This window comes from Gekko japonicus, unplaced genomic scaffold (assembly GCF_001447785.1).
Source record: "Gekko japonicus isolate JY-2015 unplaced genomic scaffold, Gekko_japonicus_V1.1 scaffold290, whole genome shotgun sequence".
Taxonomy (NCBI): Eukaryota; Metazoa; Chordata; class Lepidosauria; order Squamata; family Gekkonidae; genus Gekko; species Gekko japonicus.
The window spans coordinates 991,227-1,007,812 of record NW_015163613.1 but is presented as its reverse complement, the minus strand read 5'-3'; the positions used below and the strand labels follow the sequence as shown (position 1 = coordinate 1,007,812).

Here is a 16,586-nt window from a genome sequence, read left to right as displayed (position 1 = left end):
ACTTTTCCTGGGCCTGTACCTAACAAACCCCTCTCCACAGCAGAAGAGAGCAGTGAGCAGACTGGGCTCAGATGAACAAACAGAAGCCTAGCACAGAACACTGGTGTAAAGGGAGCAAGCACAACGACAGTTAAGCAGGTTGGAGGACAGGGTATTGAGTAGTTTGCACACAGGCAAGTGTGAGTAGAATGGCACTTGTTTTTATGATCATTTAATTTTTACTTCAATATTTTTTTTGTCTATTAAACTTAATGTATGTGACAATAATAAAAAATCTTACTGAAAATAAATTAGGAAAGGGACAGAAGGGAATAAATACATTTTGTGAATAGGCAAGAGGGGAGGTTAAACTGATAGAGAAGCAAAACACTGTGTGTCCATCCAACATTCTCAAATGTATCCTAATTAACAACCATTGTAATTTCAGCTTCCACAAAGGATCCCAAAATTAATATATACCAAGTATATTCCTCAAAGGATATGTTTGTATAAGGCTAACAATGTTTTCCATCATTGGTCTTCCTTTGGATGTTTTTTAAACAATGCACATCAATGGTTAAACAGTGTAAGCCTGTGTTGTGCCCATTGTTGTATTGCAAAATTTATCTTTTTATGTGGCACTTTCCCCCTTAAGTGGAAGCAATTGTCTGGGATATCTCACAGAGTAATGTTTACTAAAGTAGTGGACTGATTCAGTTTAAACTGAGTGGAGACCAGTACTAGATATCATTAAGAAGGGTATTATATATCTTTTACTGTATTTATCTGAAGCATGCACACTGGTGTGCTCAACAGGTTGGGTCTGGTGGTTCCTTCTTGCAAAATGAGAAATTAACTTACTGGATTTAAGGGAATTTTTAACTAAACAGAATCCAATGTCTTGTCATACCTTGATAGCCAGTATTCCATGGTAATCAGCCTGCTATCAATGCCTTTTATAAGCCATATTAGCTTTATAAGTATTGGTGGAATTGCATAGCCTAGTTATATCTATTCCTCAAGAAATTCTGATTTGGAAAAGAAAAAAGAAAGAAAAAAGGGGGGGGGAGTTGCTATATGTCCTAGGTCAGTAATATTCAGTAGCTCAGAGCTGCATATGCTTTTTTGACATGCCACCCATGACTCTTCTGAGCAATGTTCCCAGATATAGCACCTCCCCTGTGTTTCAGGAAAAGTTGTCATTATGTTATGTCTGATTCAAGGCTGTAACAGTTGGGAATTACTCAGACGTTCACCACTACCTCCGTAAGGCATGAAAAAACAGATGGGGGTTGAGAGAAAACACAAGTGTTAGGACAGTTGCTATCTGCTCCTGTGCTGTGCAGTCCTTCTCTCCTTTGGAACAGCAGTTACTTTCAAGGTGAAAACAGATATGGAGGGTCCCACTTTCAAACCGGGCTGAGCAAGGAGGGAAGAGTATTTAATCTTTCCATCTTTGCACAGTTCTATTAATCAAAACAATCTTTCCTGCATTTCCAAGTTTTCCATTGCAAAAATGGGAAAAAAGTGGTTTGTGTTCTCTCTCTCGCTCTCGCTCTCGTGTATGTTTTCCTTGAGCCTTCATATCTCCAGCCTGACTCCCTCTTTTGGGGGTGAAGTTGTGAAATGTCATATCCTTGCACTTTCAAAAGAGTATGGAGGATGTTATTTTGGTAAATCACGCCAGTGTTGGGGATTCCTATTGAGGTTGATAGTCTGTGCTCACAGGCTAAGAGTAGCAGATGGTTAAAATAAATGAATGTCTAAAATGAGCTACTGGTAGGTGAAAGCAAGGATATTTGTACATCTGACAGGGCAACACACAACCAAGGGGTAAAATGTTCTCTATCAATGTTTGTTCAGGAGCTCTTTCCTGTTAACACAAACTTCATTTAAACAGTGTCTTTGTTTTGTGGCAGGAGCAACAGAAAACAATCTCTTCATGTAAGTCAAAGAAGATTTAGTTGAGATTCGTAATGAGTTTTTCCCTTCATGTTTGTGAGGGTTTTGTGATGATAATAGGTTAGGGTTGCCAAGTCGATCTTCTGCCGGAGCGGGGGGCTCCCGGCTGGTTTTTGGTGTGCGTGCGCGCGCGCCGCATTCACGTCACCCGGAAGTGATGTGACGATGGCAGGCACGCTGGGGGCGGGGCCATGCCATACGAGGGAAAACCATAGAGTTTTCCCTCGGATTGCCGTGGCCCCGCCCCCAGCGTACCTGGCGTGGTCGCGTCACTTCCGGGTGACGCGCACGTCGGGGTGGAGTTCCCCCGGGGGCCCGATCCGGCTTGAAATTTTGTATCAGTTTGAGGAGGACCACTGTTGATCGAGACATTATCACTGCATCATCAGCATATAGAATGATTGGAACTTCGTGGAAGTGGAAGATGACATGCTTCCTTCAGGAGACAGGATCTGAAGTCATTTATATATAAATTGAATAACAGGGGTGCAAGTAAACATCCCTGCTTTGACTCCTTTGTCTAGGATAAACAGCTCTGATAAACAGTCTTAACGCCCCGCATCTAACCTAGGCAGAGGGGTGGTTGTAGAGCTGTTGGATTAAATAAAGGAGACATGGTTCAATGCCATATTTCTTCAGCTTTTCCCATAGCTGAGGTATAGAGGTTGTATCAAACACTGATTTTAGGTCCATGAAGGCAGTTGCCAACATGCCTTCTCCAGAACCTGTGTATTTATCAAGTGGAGGGTATGGCAATGGTACTTTTTTCTTTTCTAAAGCCAGCCTGTTCATTTCCTAAAATGTTATTTCCTTCAACCCAAGATCCCAACGTTTCAAGAAGCATAGCAACATAAAATTTTCTTATAGTGGACAGCGAGTTTACTGGACAGTAATTCATCAGGTCCATCGGGGCCCCATTTTTATAGATCAGAACAATTATTGCAGGATGCCAGATCTTAGGCATACTTCCCATCTTGTTTATTTCCATGAAAAAAGCAGCCAAAATCTGTGCCCACCAGTCTGAGTCAATTTTGAATAGTTCTGCTGCTATTAAATCGGGTCTAGTTGCTTTCCGTTTTTTATTGTTTAATTAAAGTCCTAATTTCACTAGCCACTACTGGGGGGCATTCCTTCAGACCCAATGGCAACATCGCCCTACCTTCCTGCATATCTTTATTTCCATTTGCAAAACTAGAGGTAAAACAAAGCTTCCCAAATAGTGGCTGGAATATGACAGAGTACAGGGAGCCATGCGTTTAATCCTTTTGCAATTTTGATCCAGAATTTTTTTTCCATTTTTTGTTTTTATGGCCCAGAGCAGACTTTTCCAATCTCTTTTCCAGCCCTCAGAATTCTTAAATTTCAATCATTTCTAATATGCTTTTTTCAGTTTCAAAATACATGGCAAAATTGCTGCTCTGTTTAAATTTTTAAACTGTCTATGTAGGCACCTGATTGATCTTCTGAGCGCCTTACAGTCAGAATCATACCAATTCTTTCTGAACCCTGTCCCATGGGCTTTGATGTCACCAAGGAAGGCTTGAAAAAGTCAATTCGTTAAAAATTCCATATTACCCATGTTCTCAATTATTTGGGAACCTGTGTATCTGTTTTTTATTGGGTCCATTTGTGTTTTCACTTTCGCTTCAACGGCTTCACTCCATCTAGCAATCTTTAAGGTGTTATATGTCTGGGTTAGTGCTAAGTTTGTTATCTTAGATGAGAGATCATAAACATCTAGACATAATAATAATTGTACAGGATAATGATCATCACTCCCCTCAAATAATCCTTCACTTCCACGAATTTCACTCTTCTGAGTAAGTCAGCAGAAGCAACAAAATAGTCTACTACACTTGTTCCTAGATTATTTATACAGGTAAAATCTTCTTTTCCATCAAACTGTGTGCATCCATTTAATATTATGAGACAGTTCCTTGGGCATTTCTTCTCTGTTTTTTAGATGCTCTCTGAAGGCCCGAATGACTTCTCTCTCACTGAGCTGAAACCTTCTTGCTAATGTGCTTATTTCTGCTTCCCCTAGAGAATACAGTCACTGGGGTTTTCTGGCCAATTCTTACTCCAGGACTCTTCTACGTTTTGACAATTCTGTGTCTTCTTTTGAAAGCAGTCTTTTTTGAAGATATTTTTAAGTTGCTTATAGAATGCAACTGGGGAGATTGGTGGGTCATCAATTCTATTTCTTATATGCAACTGGAAACCCTTAAATTGCAACTTTTCTGTTGCCTCAAGTGCTTCTGTATAGTAAGGACCTGGAGCAGTGCCTCTCTTCCCGCATATTTCAAAAAGACTCTCAATCTTGCCATGGGCTCTGTACAGATCAATATTTCTGTCCTGCAGATCTACACTTACTTCTGAGAGCTCTTGCAAAGCATCACAAAGTAATCTGAGATCCAAAATGAATTCTGCTAATGTAATCTTTTTCTGAAGACCTTCATATGTGCACTTCTCCTTTCTATCTCGACCACTCTCAGGTTTAGCTTTTTCAAAATGAAGCACTAGGGCTTTGTAAACCTTCCACACAGCCATAACAGTTCTGTAACTGGAGGCAACCCATCTTGTAGACAGGATCCTTCCAATTTTCAAAACCTCCATCTCTAACGTGGCTACACATGCCTTGAGCTCCCTTGCATTTTTTGGAGATGAATGATACATGACATATAACTTGTCCATAAAACTCTTAAATCTATTGATGCCACACACCTCTTTCACGACATCATGGACTAATAATTCCAGCCTATGGCTAGCACAATGCCATACAATAATGGAAGGGAATCTGTCTTTGAAAAGTTTTGCGACTCCTCCATGGGATCCTATCATCACTGCAGCCCCATCACAAGTCAACAAAACCAAACTTTCCTTTAAGACTTCCTCAGTGATCCTTAGTGACTCAAGGGTAGACTTCTGAATATTCCATTTGCTGTCACGTTGTCCAGCTCTGTCAAGCCAATGAAGTTAATTCATAGGGTCCTCCATGTCCATCTCTTCAATGTAGGTGCGAATATACACTATCAGTACAGATTTCTGACTCAAAGTAGTAGATTTATCAAGTATCAATGAAATTTTACTCTTGGAAATCAATGTCAGCCTCAAGATCATTAAAAGACTGGTTCTTTCTAGCCACCTTATATGCTGTACAGAATATTTTCTTGGTGATTTCCATCTCTCTTTCTTGGGACCTCAAACATAACTGTTTTCAGTGTTTCTTTCCTTGCTTCAGCTGTGATTTTAACTGCAGCTTTATGACCTGTACTTTCTCTATGTTCACAAAAAAATCCCTGAGAGATGTTAAATGCTGTTTCCTCAGTTCTCCATTAAATGACACCTCGCCACATATCCACTCTTTAGAAATATGCATGCCCACAGTTTTCTTCTCTGTCCCTAAGGCTCCAACATTTTTACACACTGAGCAACCTAACTTGCCACCATTGAAAAATAACCAGTCATTTCTTTGGAGGGGATCATTCTTCTGCTCTACAGTCCAACAAGTGGGCCAGAAGCTCTCATTAACTGCAGAGGCAGAAATGCAATGTCTTGACTCGCCGGTCGATGGATTTTCAAGTTCCATACCAAGTTGACATTCCATCTGGATTACTTGATGATTCCCTTGATGTTGAGGGACAGTCTTCAATCACTCCACATTTTGCTGGGGTCCCAACAAAGTAGTCTGAAATACTCTTCCTTTTCATTTATTTATTTATTTATTTATTTATTTTATTTATTTTTGCGATTTTGATCCCGCCCTACCCATTGGCTCAGGGCGGCTAACAACAGTGTTTAAAACAGTAAAACAATAAAACAATTTTACATATACAATAAAAGTGGTGCTTCAAATCTATACAATCTATACATTATACAAGATACTCAGCGGCTCATATTTGCGACCCATGAACTTAGTAGTGGAGGCGCCCCAACACACTCAAACTAAACCACCTCCATGGAATCTGGTAGGTGGACGGTACATCGAAGATGGTATAGCGATGGTGGTGGCGGCGGCTCCTACCCAAAGGCCTGGTGGAAGAGCTCCGTCTTACAGGCCCTGCGGAACTGCACAAGGTCCCACAGGGCCCGGATCTCTTCCGGGAGCTCATTCCACCAGGAAGGAGCCGCCACCGAGAACGCCCTAGATCTAGTATGGGCCAACCTCGCAGCTCGGGGGGCTGGAACTTCCAGACGATGGAGCGCCCCCGATCTCAGTGCTCTTGAGGGAACATGGTGGGTAGTTTCTAACCTACAAAAGGATGATGGTATTTAAGCAGAACCATGGTATTACTGAACTGGAACTATTAGAATGTCTACAACCCAGACACTGTAATAATAGCAGTTACGTAAGATGCTGAAAAAAAAATACTCTTGATTCTTAGCAAAATTTGGATGCAGTATGTTCCAAGAGGATTCCAGTACGAATTGTTTCCCTTGCTCAGTTGATGGAAAATGCAGATTTCTTGGTCTAACTAACTAACCATTTCCATATCACAGCTGCTCTTAAGAAAGCAGGCTGTGTGGGAATGTGACATTGCAACATTAAGGGGAGCAGAGTCCTGCATTATTTTAAAAACTGTGTGGAACCCCAGTTAGTGTTCTGCTTCTGGCATTTTGCTGATGTGTAATCTTGTCTACAGTGCCAAGAGACCCCTTCCATGGAAGCAGCCAAGGTTAAAGGTACAACACCCATTCATATCTGACATGCACGACCGTAAACATTTCTGTCTCCACTACACCAGCTAGATGGATCAACACATCCAAAGAGGTTTTCCAAGAACAAACAGTTTTAATGTGTCAAAACTCATAAGGACTTGCAGTTGCATCCAAAAAGTTATGTTTGTGTCTGTGTAAAGTGCCATCAAGTTGTAGCTGACTTACAGCAACCCCTTGGGGTTCTTGAGGCAAGAGGCAAACAGAGATGGTTTGCCATTGCCTGCCTCTGTATCGCAACCCTGGACTATGTTGGTGGTCTCTCATCCAAGAACTAACAAGGGCTGGCCTTGCTTAGCTTTCGAGATCTGAGCCATCCAGGTTCGGGCCTAAAGGGGGGGGAGTTAAAACTAAACCACCCCTCAGCATATATGACTCCCCCTTTCTCCTTTAGTTAAAATAGTTATGAATGATGATTTTACTTACACGATGGCTGAGATAGAACATCTTTTGCTAGTTATCTTTGACAAATAGCTGAAGCAGCAGGATGTTGGGGGGTTACCTCCCTCTGGAAGAAATGGGGAAAACAAAATGAGTGGGAACAAATCCTTGCAGGGACAGTCCTGGCTTCAGATTAGCCTGTTTGCGTGCATTCAGCAGTGGTTCCGACCTTGTGAAATGGCCTCCCCGCTCCTTGCAGGGCCTTCCCCTGATTTAAATGGAATTCAAAGTATCAGTGCACTTTTGTGGTACTAACATTACTCTCTCAGTCTTCAGTAAAACAAAAGGTGTGTGTGTGTTAGTATCTATTCCCACCTTTACTGTGTTTATTAAAATGAGTTCTGATTAATTATTGCCTTGGGTCTTTGTATTAAACTTTATTTACTTTATTGATACCACAAAGTGAAATATAAAATAGGTAAAAACGGTATCTTCTATTGGACCAAACCAAGAGCATATTTTGCAAGTTGTTAAACTTCAAAGGTTTTGAAGGATCTATGTGCAACCTTACAAAAAGTTTTAATAAAATATTAGAATTGGTCCAATACTAAGCACAATTCAGAAAATCTCATTATGACCAGGGGTAATTTCCTGCCCAAGCGGGAGGTACAGCCAGATACCATATGTCAACTCTGAGAGACTCGGGGTGGGGATTTAAATGCTTATTCAGATACAAGCTCTCCCTCCTCTCTGAGGGCAGATCTGTGTGTGTGTCCCCCCCCATAGCTAGCAATCCAAGAGTCCAGTGGCACCTTTAAGACCAAGGCTTATTCAGGTACAAGCTCTCCCTCCTCTGTGAGGGCAGATCTGCGTGTCCCTCCCCCCCTATAGCTAGCAGTCCAAGAGTCCAGTGGCACATTTAGGACCAAGGCTTATTCAGGTACAAGCTTTCCCTCCTCTGTGAGGGCAGATCTGCATGTCCCTCCCCCCAATAGCAAGCAATCCAAGAGTCCAGTGGCACCTTTAAGACCAAGGTTTATTCAGGTACAAGCTCTCCTGCCTTCTGACACACTTCTGGTGATGTCAGGGTGTGTGGCATATGCAAATACGTTATGCTAATGAGTTATGCTAATTAGCTCCTGCACTTCTTTTTCTGCGAAATGACTAAGGTTGCAATAGCCCCCTGGAATACAATAAAACTTAATCCTGGGGGAAACGTTCTCAGAATTTAGCTACACATCCCATTGAAATCAAGGTACTAGAGCCCAAGCAAATGCCTTACGGACTAACATCCCCGTACCATTCACATGTATTCAAAAATGTTCCAGTTTTCCTTTCTCCACTGCTAGTAGTGCAATATTCCATTCCCATATAATGGACAGTTATCTTGCTATGGTGGCAACTATCCTTTCCAATGCTAGAGACAGGCAGTATACAGCATTGAACTAAAGGGTGGGGGAAGAGAAACAAAAAACATGCAATGGTATTGAAGGGGAGGGGTTTACACATCTGGTGAAAGTGATTCATAATGGAGCAGTGCAATGGACAGCAGTCAAATTTTTATCCCATTCTTCCTTTCAGAAGCTAAACATAGCAAATATGGTTCTCCTTCACTCTTTATTCTCACAACATTTCTGTAAGGTAGGACCCTGAACTAAAGAAGAAGGGTTTTTTTTAACCTCAGCCACCATCAATGACTTGGACCCTTTGAACAATTCTTCTCCAACATGCTAGATCATGTCACGAACAGCTTTTTAAACTTCAGTTTCACAAGCAACTCGCTATGTAACAATGGCAGTCGAAGGGTGCTAGTTTAGAAAAAACAAGGGGGCCGGACCCGCGATACTCGCGGGGGGGGGACCTCCACACAGGAGGCAGAGAAGGAAGGAGGAGGAGGAGGTAAGTTCCCCCCATCCTGCCGGTTCCTCCCCCGTCGCCTCCACACACCCCGCTTGATCTCCCCCCCTTCCCTTCACCCCCCGGCTTCGAAGCGAGGCCCAAGCGGCAAGCCACTCGGGCCTCGCTGCCCTTTCCGGGGGCCCCCGCTGCCTCGGTGCTCTTCCCCCCCGCCGCCTCCGCTCGGGCCTCGCTGCTCTCTTCCCCCCCCAAGCGGTGGCAGCGAGGGAGTTCGCAGAACGTTCCCTGCGCAGGTGCAGGGGATGCTCTGTTACTTTTGGGGGGATTTAAGTATCCCCCCGGTATTTTTTTCAGGTTTTAAGATTTTTGTGCATACCTGGGGACCGTACCAAGTGTGCACAAAAATCTCCCTCCCCCCCAGGTGCCCCCGATGCACGGATTTAGGTATCTGCACACAGGGGGCATCTTCGGAATTAGATATATAGATTAACATTGGGCTTGGTTCTCTGGGTCCTGACCAGTATTTTCAAAAAGGTATTACAATTTTAACAGGAACATGAAGCTAACACAACAAAGTTTGAAGTGAGCACATATTCTACTTCATGCACAACACAGAAATACACTCTGAAAAGCCATGATTGGCCCCACCTCCAGACAGATGTTTGGAGCAGCTTACACCAAGTGAAGAAGGAAATACATTCATACATGTATTGTAAAAGGTAGGTGGGGGGGGGCTCTGCAGGCCTTCCCTGGTCCATCCGCCTCGGCGGGCGTGCCGGGGAAGGCATGGGGAGGCCCCACCAACTTACCTTGCTCCTTCGTGCTCCTCGTGGCCCAACTGAGGGCTGCTGGGGGCGGGGCTTGCTGCATGTGCCCGCCCCTGGGCTCCTTACTGCTGGAGCGTCATTCTGGTGGGCTCCGGCAGGAAATTACCCCTGTTCATAGCTAAAAATATGGGGTTTGATAGAAATTAATGTGCTGTGAGCAACGTTATGGTATTTGAAGGATCAGTTCTTTCCGATACTGTTGGCCATGAGTCACTTCTTGATCTCCTGTCATTACACGTTAGAAAGTTAATCACTTCAGCATAATGTATTTTTCATTTAAATATAAGTAAGGTAAGGATTGAGATGTAATTTGTTGAAATCTCTGGTCATGCCTATACAAATCTTTTCAATTGCTTCTTGGTACTAGATGAAAGATGTGATGCAATACTGTAACTGCTGTTACAGTTCTTTTAGCTGAAAGGAATCAGACTAATACAGAAGCATTATAATGATCACAGGAAACTTGCCTGAGGCGATTCTGACTCCATTGTTTGCTGTACAGAAAGCACACTTCTGCCACCTCGGAAGTCTATTTTCAGTTGGCTTTGTATTGACTTGTTCAAACTCTGTAATTAAAACGGATGGAGGTTCAGTTCTAAATAGGAAAGCTGCTGGTTTTTGTCCCCCCCCCCCCCAAACATAGAGTATGATTTCATGCACTTCTCCATGGGCACAGCAATGTATAAGATTGGAAAGGAAGCTTCAGCTCTGGCGCAAGGGTACAGGCGGTGCCTTGGCTTCAGTGCAAGTGTTGCAGCAGCTATTCTTTGTAAAGCAGTTTCAGTTTAATATACATTAACTGGTTGATTAGACACATATCCTCATTTGATTAATGCCTTTCAGTATAATGTAATATACTGTGTTAATTAAATTTCAGGAGGAACAGTAATTCAGAGAAGGGTTTTTTGTGGAGATTACTGTTTGGAAATTACTGACTAGACAGTGACACAGCTAATATAAAACTGTTGTCCAATCAACACTGTATAACTTTAAAATTGTAGAACTGAAGTGTATAAAGTTGAGCTGAAATCTCATTGAAGTAGTAGGATCTTTCTCCCTTTCAGTGTGCTTTATCAGTCGTTACAATGTGTATTCCTGTTAAATCATCAGGACATTTTTCACTTGAATGTGTAAATAACTAAATTCAGTTTCAATGTGTAATAGCCAACTTCAGGGGACCTATTAGTATTGATAGATGGATTTCATGAAACATGGCTGCCTTGAAGTTAAAACAGATGACTAGTTTTTTATCAGTTTAGAACTGCTGAGCATCTGCTCTCTCCCCATTGTGTAGTTCTCATTACAGATTAAGTACAAGCATATTTTAAGTGCTTTAAATATTGTGTTACAGAAGGCCCTCCATTTAATTAAAAATGACTGAGTTTTAAAATATATTCTATATTTATAATGAGGAAATGTTCAACAAAGCGAGTAGGTGCTCATTAGCAAATTATAGATAAAATTCCTAGCTCAGCCTTTTTATCGGCTTCCCTTCGCAAATGCAGTCCACCAGTAATTGTGATTCCTAGAGGGAAGAAGGCCATTCCATGGAAGATATTTATTATTTATTTGTTTTATAGCCCACCTTTCTCATTGAGACTTAAGGCAGTTGCAAAATTTTTAAAAATTCAACAGGAACAGCATAAGATGTGATGTAAAAGAAATGGAAAAACTGGATTATAGGAGTTAAAAGACAATGCAGTAAGAATAAGATAATGCATACAGTAAAAAGGGCCATAACCTATAGCCCTTTGTAAAAGTGTCTTCCTGAATAATTCCTTTGTATTACAGCCCTGTTCACTTTATAAAAATGTTATCCTGAACAGTTGTATTTTACAAATGCTGTGGAATGATAAGAGTATTGGGAGGGATGCGATTCCACAAAGTAGGAGACACAACAGAGAATTATGGGGTAGGGGTAGCTTCTGAAGATGAAGGATTTAGTGCGTGCACACACACCGACAAAAGCTGTGCTGACTAGCATTTCTGTACTGGCAAAATGTTAGACTAGAAGTAAAACAAACAACAAAAACAAAGCAGAAACCGAGAAGGGATAAGTGAAAATGGCAACAAAGACTTTACAGTTTAATTTATGGGGCACCTAATAGTGATGTTAAAATGGTAGGTGGAACCATGGTCAGTGATTGGGGAATCTCTTTAAAAGTAAAAGTTAAAATGCCTTTTTAAGTAATTCAGTGGTGTGTAATGACAGTTTTTATTCAGCATTTGGACTTTGAAAAAGGTTTTAAATACCTGACTTTTAGAAAATATTTTTAAGCTTGCTATTTTCTAGCCAAGAAATAATCTGATATATTTAAGAAATTCTGCTGTGAGCCAACAAGTAAATCATGTTTCAGTAGAATTGCATTTAGGATTGCACTGTAAGAATCTTGAGCAGAGTTACTACAGTTGTCCTGGGATGTAATAAACTAGTGTTAGACATTCCATAAAGCTCTACCTTCAGCCACTGTTAATTAATTAGTTACAATTTTTCTATGAGCAAGCAAAAATATTCCATTAGGACCATGATATAAGACAAATAATATTCATACAGGATTGTTTCTGTCTTATCCTGTTAGGTGTAAGAAGGTGTCTGTATCTTACTGGAATTCCTATTGGATGCTGCCCTCTGATGTTTGTGGAATGAACTGCTTTTGGGAAGCTGCTCTTAGGTAGGCTTTGACAGAGTCTTAATTGCTCAATTAGATAATTTTAGCCTTGCTAGTAACTATTTGACAATTTAAGAAAATGTTGAAATAATTATGATTCTTTCCCCTTACATTCCTTGTGCCATAGTGTTCCAAGGGTGTCCATATCCCTGAAGCAGACTGGATTTATTCCCATCAAAATAACTTAAATCATGACAAACCACTGCCACTAGAGATGTAAAATTTCCAGAAATTTGGAAGTCATGGGTGAAAACTTTGTTTTCGTAAGAAAAAAATTGAAATGGGGGGGGGGGATTGAAATACATGCAATACTTTATTTCTTGTCAAACCTAAGCTTATTTTACTGATTTATCAACATAAAATGCATTATTTATAACTTAGCATATAAAATTGTGCTGATTGGCATATTTAGGGGGTGAGAAGGGGGGCGAGGAGCCTGCCCGCTGGCCTGTTCTCAGGCGAGGCAGGAGCCTCCTCGTGGAGCTGGGCATCGCCGCCCCTCTGCCCCGCAGCCTCCCTACCTGGGAGAAATGCGCCGAGCGCTAGCTCGAGGGTCAGGAGGATGCCCACCAGGGCACGTCGCAGCAGGCGCAGCCGGGGCGAGGAGGTCTCCAGGCCCCACCGGGAGGTTGGCAAGGAGGCGGCCAGCTGGGAGGTCTCCAGGCCCCACCGGGAGGTTGGCATCTGCACTCGCCTATGGTGCAGAAACACCTCAGGCCGGCCTTGGGTGGACATTTCTTCAGGTTCATGCAGGAGGCCCGTATCGAAATGGCTCCTAGAAATGTCCTTTACTATCTCCCCATAAACATTCATACCCTGGCCCTGCTCCTACACCTGACGGACACTGGCCTGTCTGGTGTTGGGGGGGATTGTATTTAAAGGCATCGGAGAGGCTGGGCCAGCAGCAGTGCTAAGGCAATAATGCTGAGCAAACTTCCCCGGTGGCTGTAAGCATCCCACCTCCTCTCCTACACCTGACAGGCAGCTGACTATTCAGTGTAGGAGGGGGAGGAGTATTAGAAGCCACTGTGGAGGTGGGGCTGCTGCACCCGACAGACAACTGCCTGTTAGGTGTAGGAGGTGGGGGGAGTGTGTTGGAAGCCATCCCACTCCTCTGCTACACCTGACAGGCAGCTGCTTGTCTACTGTAGGAGGGGGAGGGGGGAGGAGCATTAGAAGCTACTGTGGAGGTGGGGCTGCACCCGACAGACAACTGCCTGTTAGGTGTAGGAGGTGGGGGAAGTGTGTTGGAAGCCATCCCACCTCCTCTCCTATACCTGACAGGAAGCTGCTTGTCCAGTGTAGGAGTGGGAGGGGGGAGGTATTAGAAGCCACTGTGGAGGTGGGGCTGCACCTGACAGACAACCGCCTGTTAGGTATAGGAGGTGGGGGGAGTGTGTTGGAAGCCATCGGAGAGGCTGGGCCAGCAGCATTACTGAACCTCACAGGTGCTTGTTGGCCACTCCCGATTTCCTCAACTGTCATTAGCTGTCTGCAGTCCCCTGTAACTGTTGGGTTTTTTTACCTCAGAACTCTGAGATCTGCAGCTGACCAATGAGAGAGTGGGGGGTGCAGGGAGAGAGCTGCCTGGCAGCCGCATAGGAATCAATGGGGGGAGCACATTTCCCCCCTTTTGACCTACTTAGGGATCGAATTTCTAAAAATCCCTTCTTAGCAAACACCTACCCCATGGTGGGAGCGCTCTCCCCGAATTTGGTGTCTCTAGGTCCAGTGATTTGGCCTGCGTATTGATTTTACGGTGAGGGGACTTTCTTTTATATATATAGATGGCTACCAGCATATTTGGGTATTATGGTTATGCATAACATTGAAAACTCTGAACACTGTTAATTAAACACATTATAACATATTAATTGTTACCAAAATTATTCAAATTGAAACAATAAACACATTATTAGATATAGATTGTACATGTAGGGTTGCCAGGCCTCCCACAGTGGTGGGGTGCCTCCCACCAGCAGCTCTCTTGCCTACTGCCACTCAAAACAACAGTGGGATAATTTTTTTTAAAAAGTCAGTGTTGCATGTGGCATAAGAATCACTTCCAAGGAAAACCCAGAAGTGATGTCACATAGCTCTAGGAATCACCAGAAACTCTATAGTTTTACTATAGAGTTTGTGGCAATACCATAGAGTCTGTGGCAATTCTAGGCAATTACTAAAGCAGCCCTATGTGTATGTCTAAAGAATACATAGGAACTATTGTTATAGTAGAGCAATATATGACAACTAAAAGATTGACTGTGTCACCTGTAATGCTCAGCCTCAGAAGTTATATTTACATTTACCCCTGTAGTGGTTGTTCACATTAGAAAAGGATGTTTTGTTTTGATGGGTGATCATTAGTCAGTTTAAGGAGATTATGGCTGCATTCAGATCATGCTAAGCATGATTCAATTCCCATTTACTATGATGGGCACAATTATGGCTTTTTTGGAGTTGCATGCTTCCCTCACTCTTTTCCTCCTTTCCTTCCTGCACAGAAATAAACTCCAGTTGGTTTAAAGGCCCAAATAGAGATACCTGAGCAAATTGGACTTTGCCCTACCTGACCCAAGCTAGAATTCTCAACTATTTTGTGGAGGGCAAATAAGCTCCAACTTTATCCAGGTGCCTAAAATGTGATAACACATGTAAATGGCCTTAGTGTAGCTCCTGAATATGGCCCGTAACTTTCATTTTGAGGAATGTTGTTTTTTTTAAATGAAAAGTATGAAAACTTTAAAATATAAAAACCTGATTTAAACTTTTTTTAAAAAAATCAAAATTTGATTAAACAAACATCAAGTTATCTTGTAACTTTTAAACTAATAAAAGTAGGAACCTTATCTGTTATTTTGAAAGACTGTATTTAAAAATGGGATTCAGCAACTACAGATTTTGCATCCATTGGAGATATCTGTGTGTCTGTAGTATTCTCTTTACAGCAGAATGGGAAGCTCCTGTGCGCAGGCGGCTCTGAAGTGATTAAGGGTAAAGAACACATGCCTATTTTGATGTTATTGGGTTGTTCTTTAACTGCCAGTCATATTATTTATAAACAACTAGTAAATATTGGTATTAGTCTATACAGAATCATCATTGTGAACAAACCTTTGGCGATGCTTGAAAGAGTTCTTTGAATACTCGCCTTATTCTTTAATGCTTGTCACTAATACTGTTCACTTTAGAGCAGACGTGATAGTTCAAGCTTTTATTAATAAATTGAACAATACTGCTACTTCCTTTGGCTAAGCCTTCAATGTATTTTATACAGGGACAGTTCAGGAAGTTACTCCCCCACTATCTGGCATATATTCCACTATAAGTCTTGTTCCCTGCTGTGACTGAGCAGCTCCAAGTAGCATGTTAATATTTCTGGTTTTGATAGTCTGTCACACCCTGTTTCACAGAATATAATTTGGTTTTTAGCCCAGCCCAGGGACTTGATGAGGAAAACAGGAACACTCTTGTTTTACCCTTTGAAATGGCACTTAAGACAAAATAACATTCAAACAGAAATCTTAAGTTTATTTAACAGGCAGGGGATGAATAGGTATAGTCAAGTGTTGGAAAAGCTGAGGCAAAACTTGTATTTCAAAGCACACTTCTTTTAACTGGCAAAATAGTGATCTTAAAGCTTGTTTGGTGTAGTGGTTAGGAGTGCGGACTCTATTCTGGGAGAACCGGGTTTGATTCCCCACGCCTCCGCATGCAGCTGCTGATGTGACCTTGGGTCAGTTACAAGTTCTTTCAGAGTTGTTCTCCCACAAGTGGTTCTTGAAAGAGCTGTGGCAGCCCCACCTACCTCACAGAGTGTCTGTTGTAGGGAGGGGAAGGGAAAGAAGATTGTAAGACACTCTGAGACTCCTTTGGGTAGCGAAGGGAGGGGTATAAATCCAGACTGTTCTTCTTGTCTGCATATATTCTAGGCTCGAAACCTGGGGTGTTGAACTTGTTTCTTATGAAGGCCGGATTTGAAATAAATTGGACTTTGTCAGGCTTGGCCATGTGTGTCATAAAATGTAGTACCAGGTAGCAGAGATATAAACTTTATAAAGGACACAGAAAAAGACAAAGCTATTATTTATTGATTGATTTGATTTATACCATGCCCTCCCCACTGGAGCAGGCTCAGGGTGGCTTACATAAGAATTTTAAGACAAAGTTTAAAAAACAGATAAAACAGAGCAAA

General features: G+C 42.2%; 1 protein-coding gene across 2 annotated transcripts in view; it reads left to right on the top strand.

Annotated features, from left to right (window-relative positions):
* The window catches only part of GXYLT1 (glucoside xylosyltransferase 1), a 45,104-nt gene that overhangs the window by 5,029 nt on the left and 23,489 nt on the right, over positions 1 to 16,586 (top strand). Inside the window, exons 2-4 of one of the 2 annotated variants that reach the window (XM_015407363.1) lie at positions 9,041 to 9,063; positions 9,901 to 9,905; positions 12,302 to 12,394. The exons of the other annotated variant lie outside the window; for it this stretch is intronic. Of the exons in view, the coding sequence (XP_015262849.1) occupies positions 9,041 to 9,063; positions 9,901 to 9,905; positions 12,302 to 12,394 (121 nt within the window). The remainder of the gene's footprint in view (positions 1 to 9,040; positions 9,064 to 9,900; positions 9,906 to 12,301; positions 12,395 to 16,586) is intronic. 2 annotated transcript variants of the gene reach the window in all.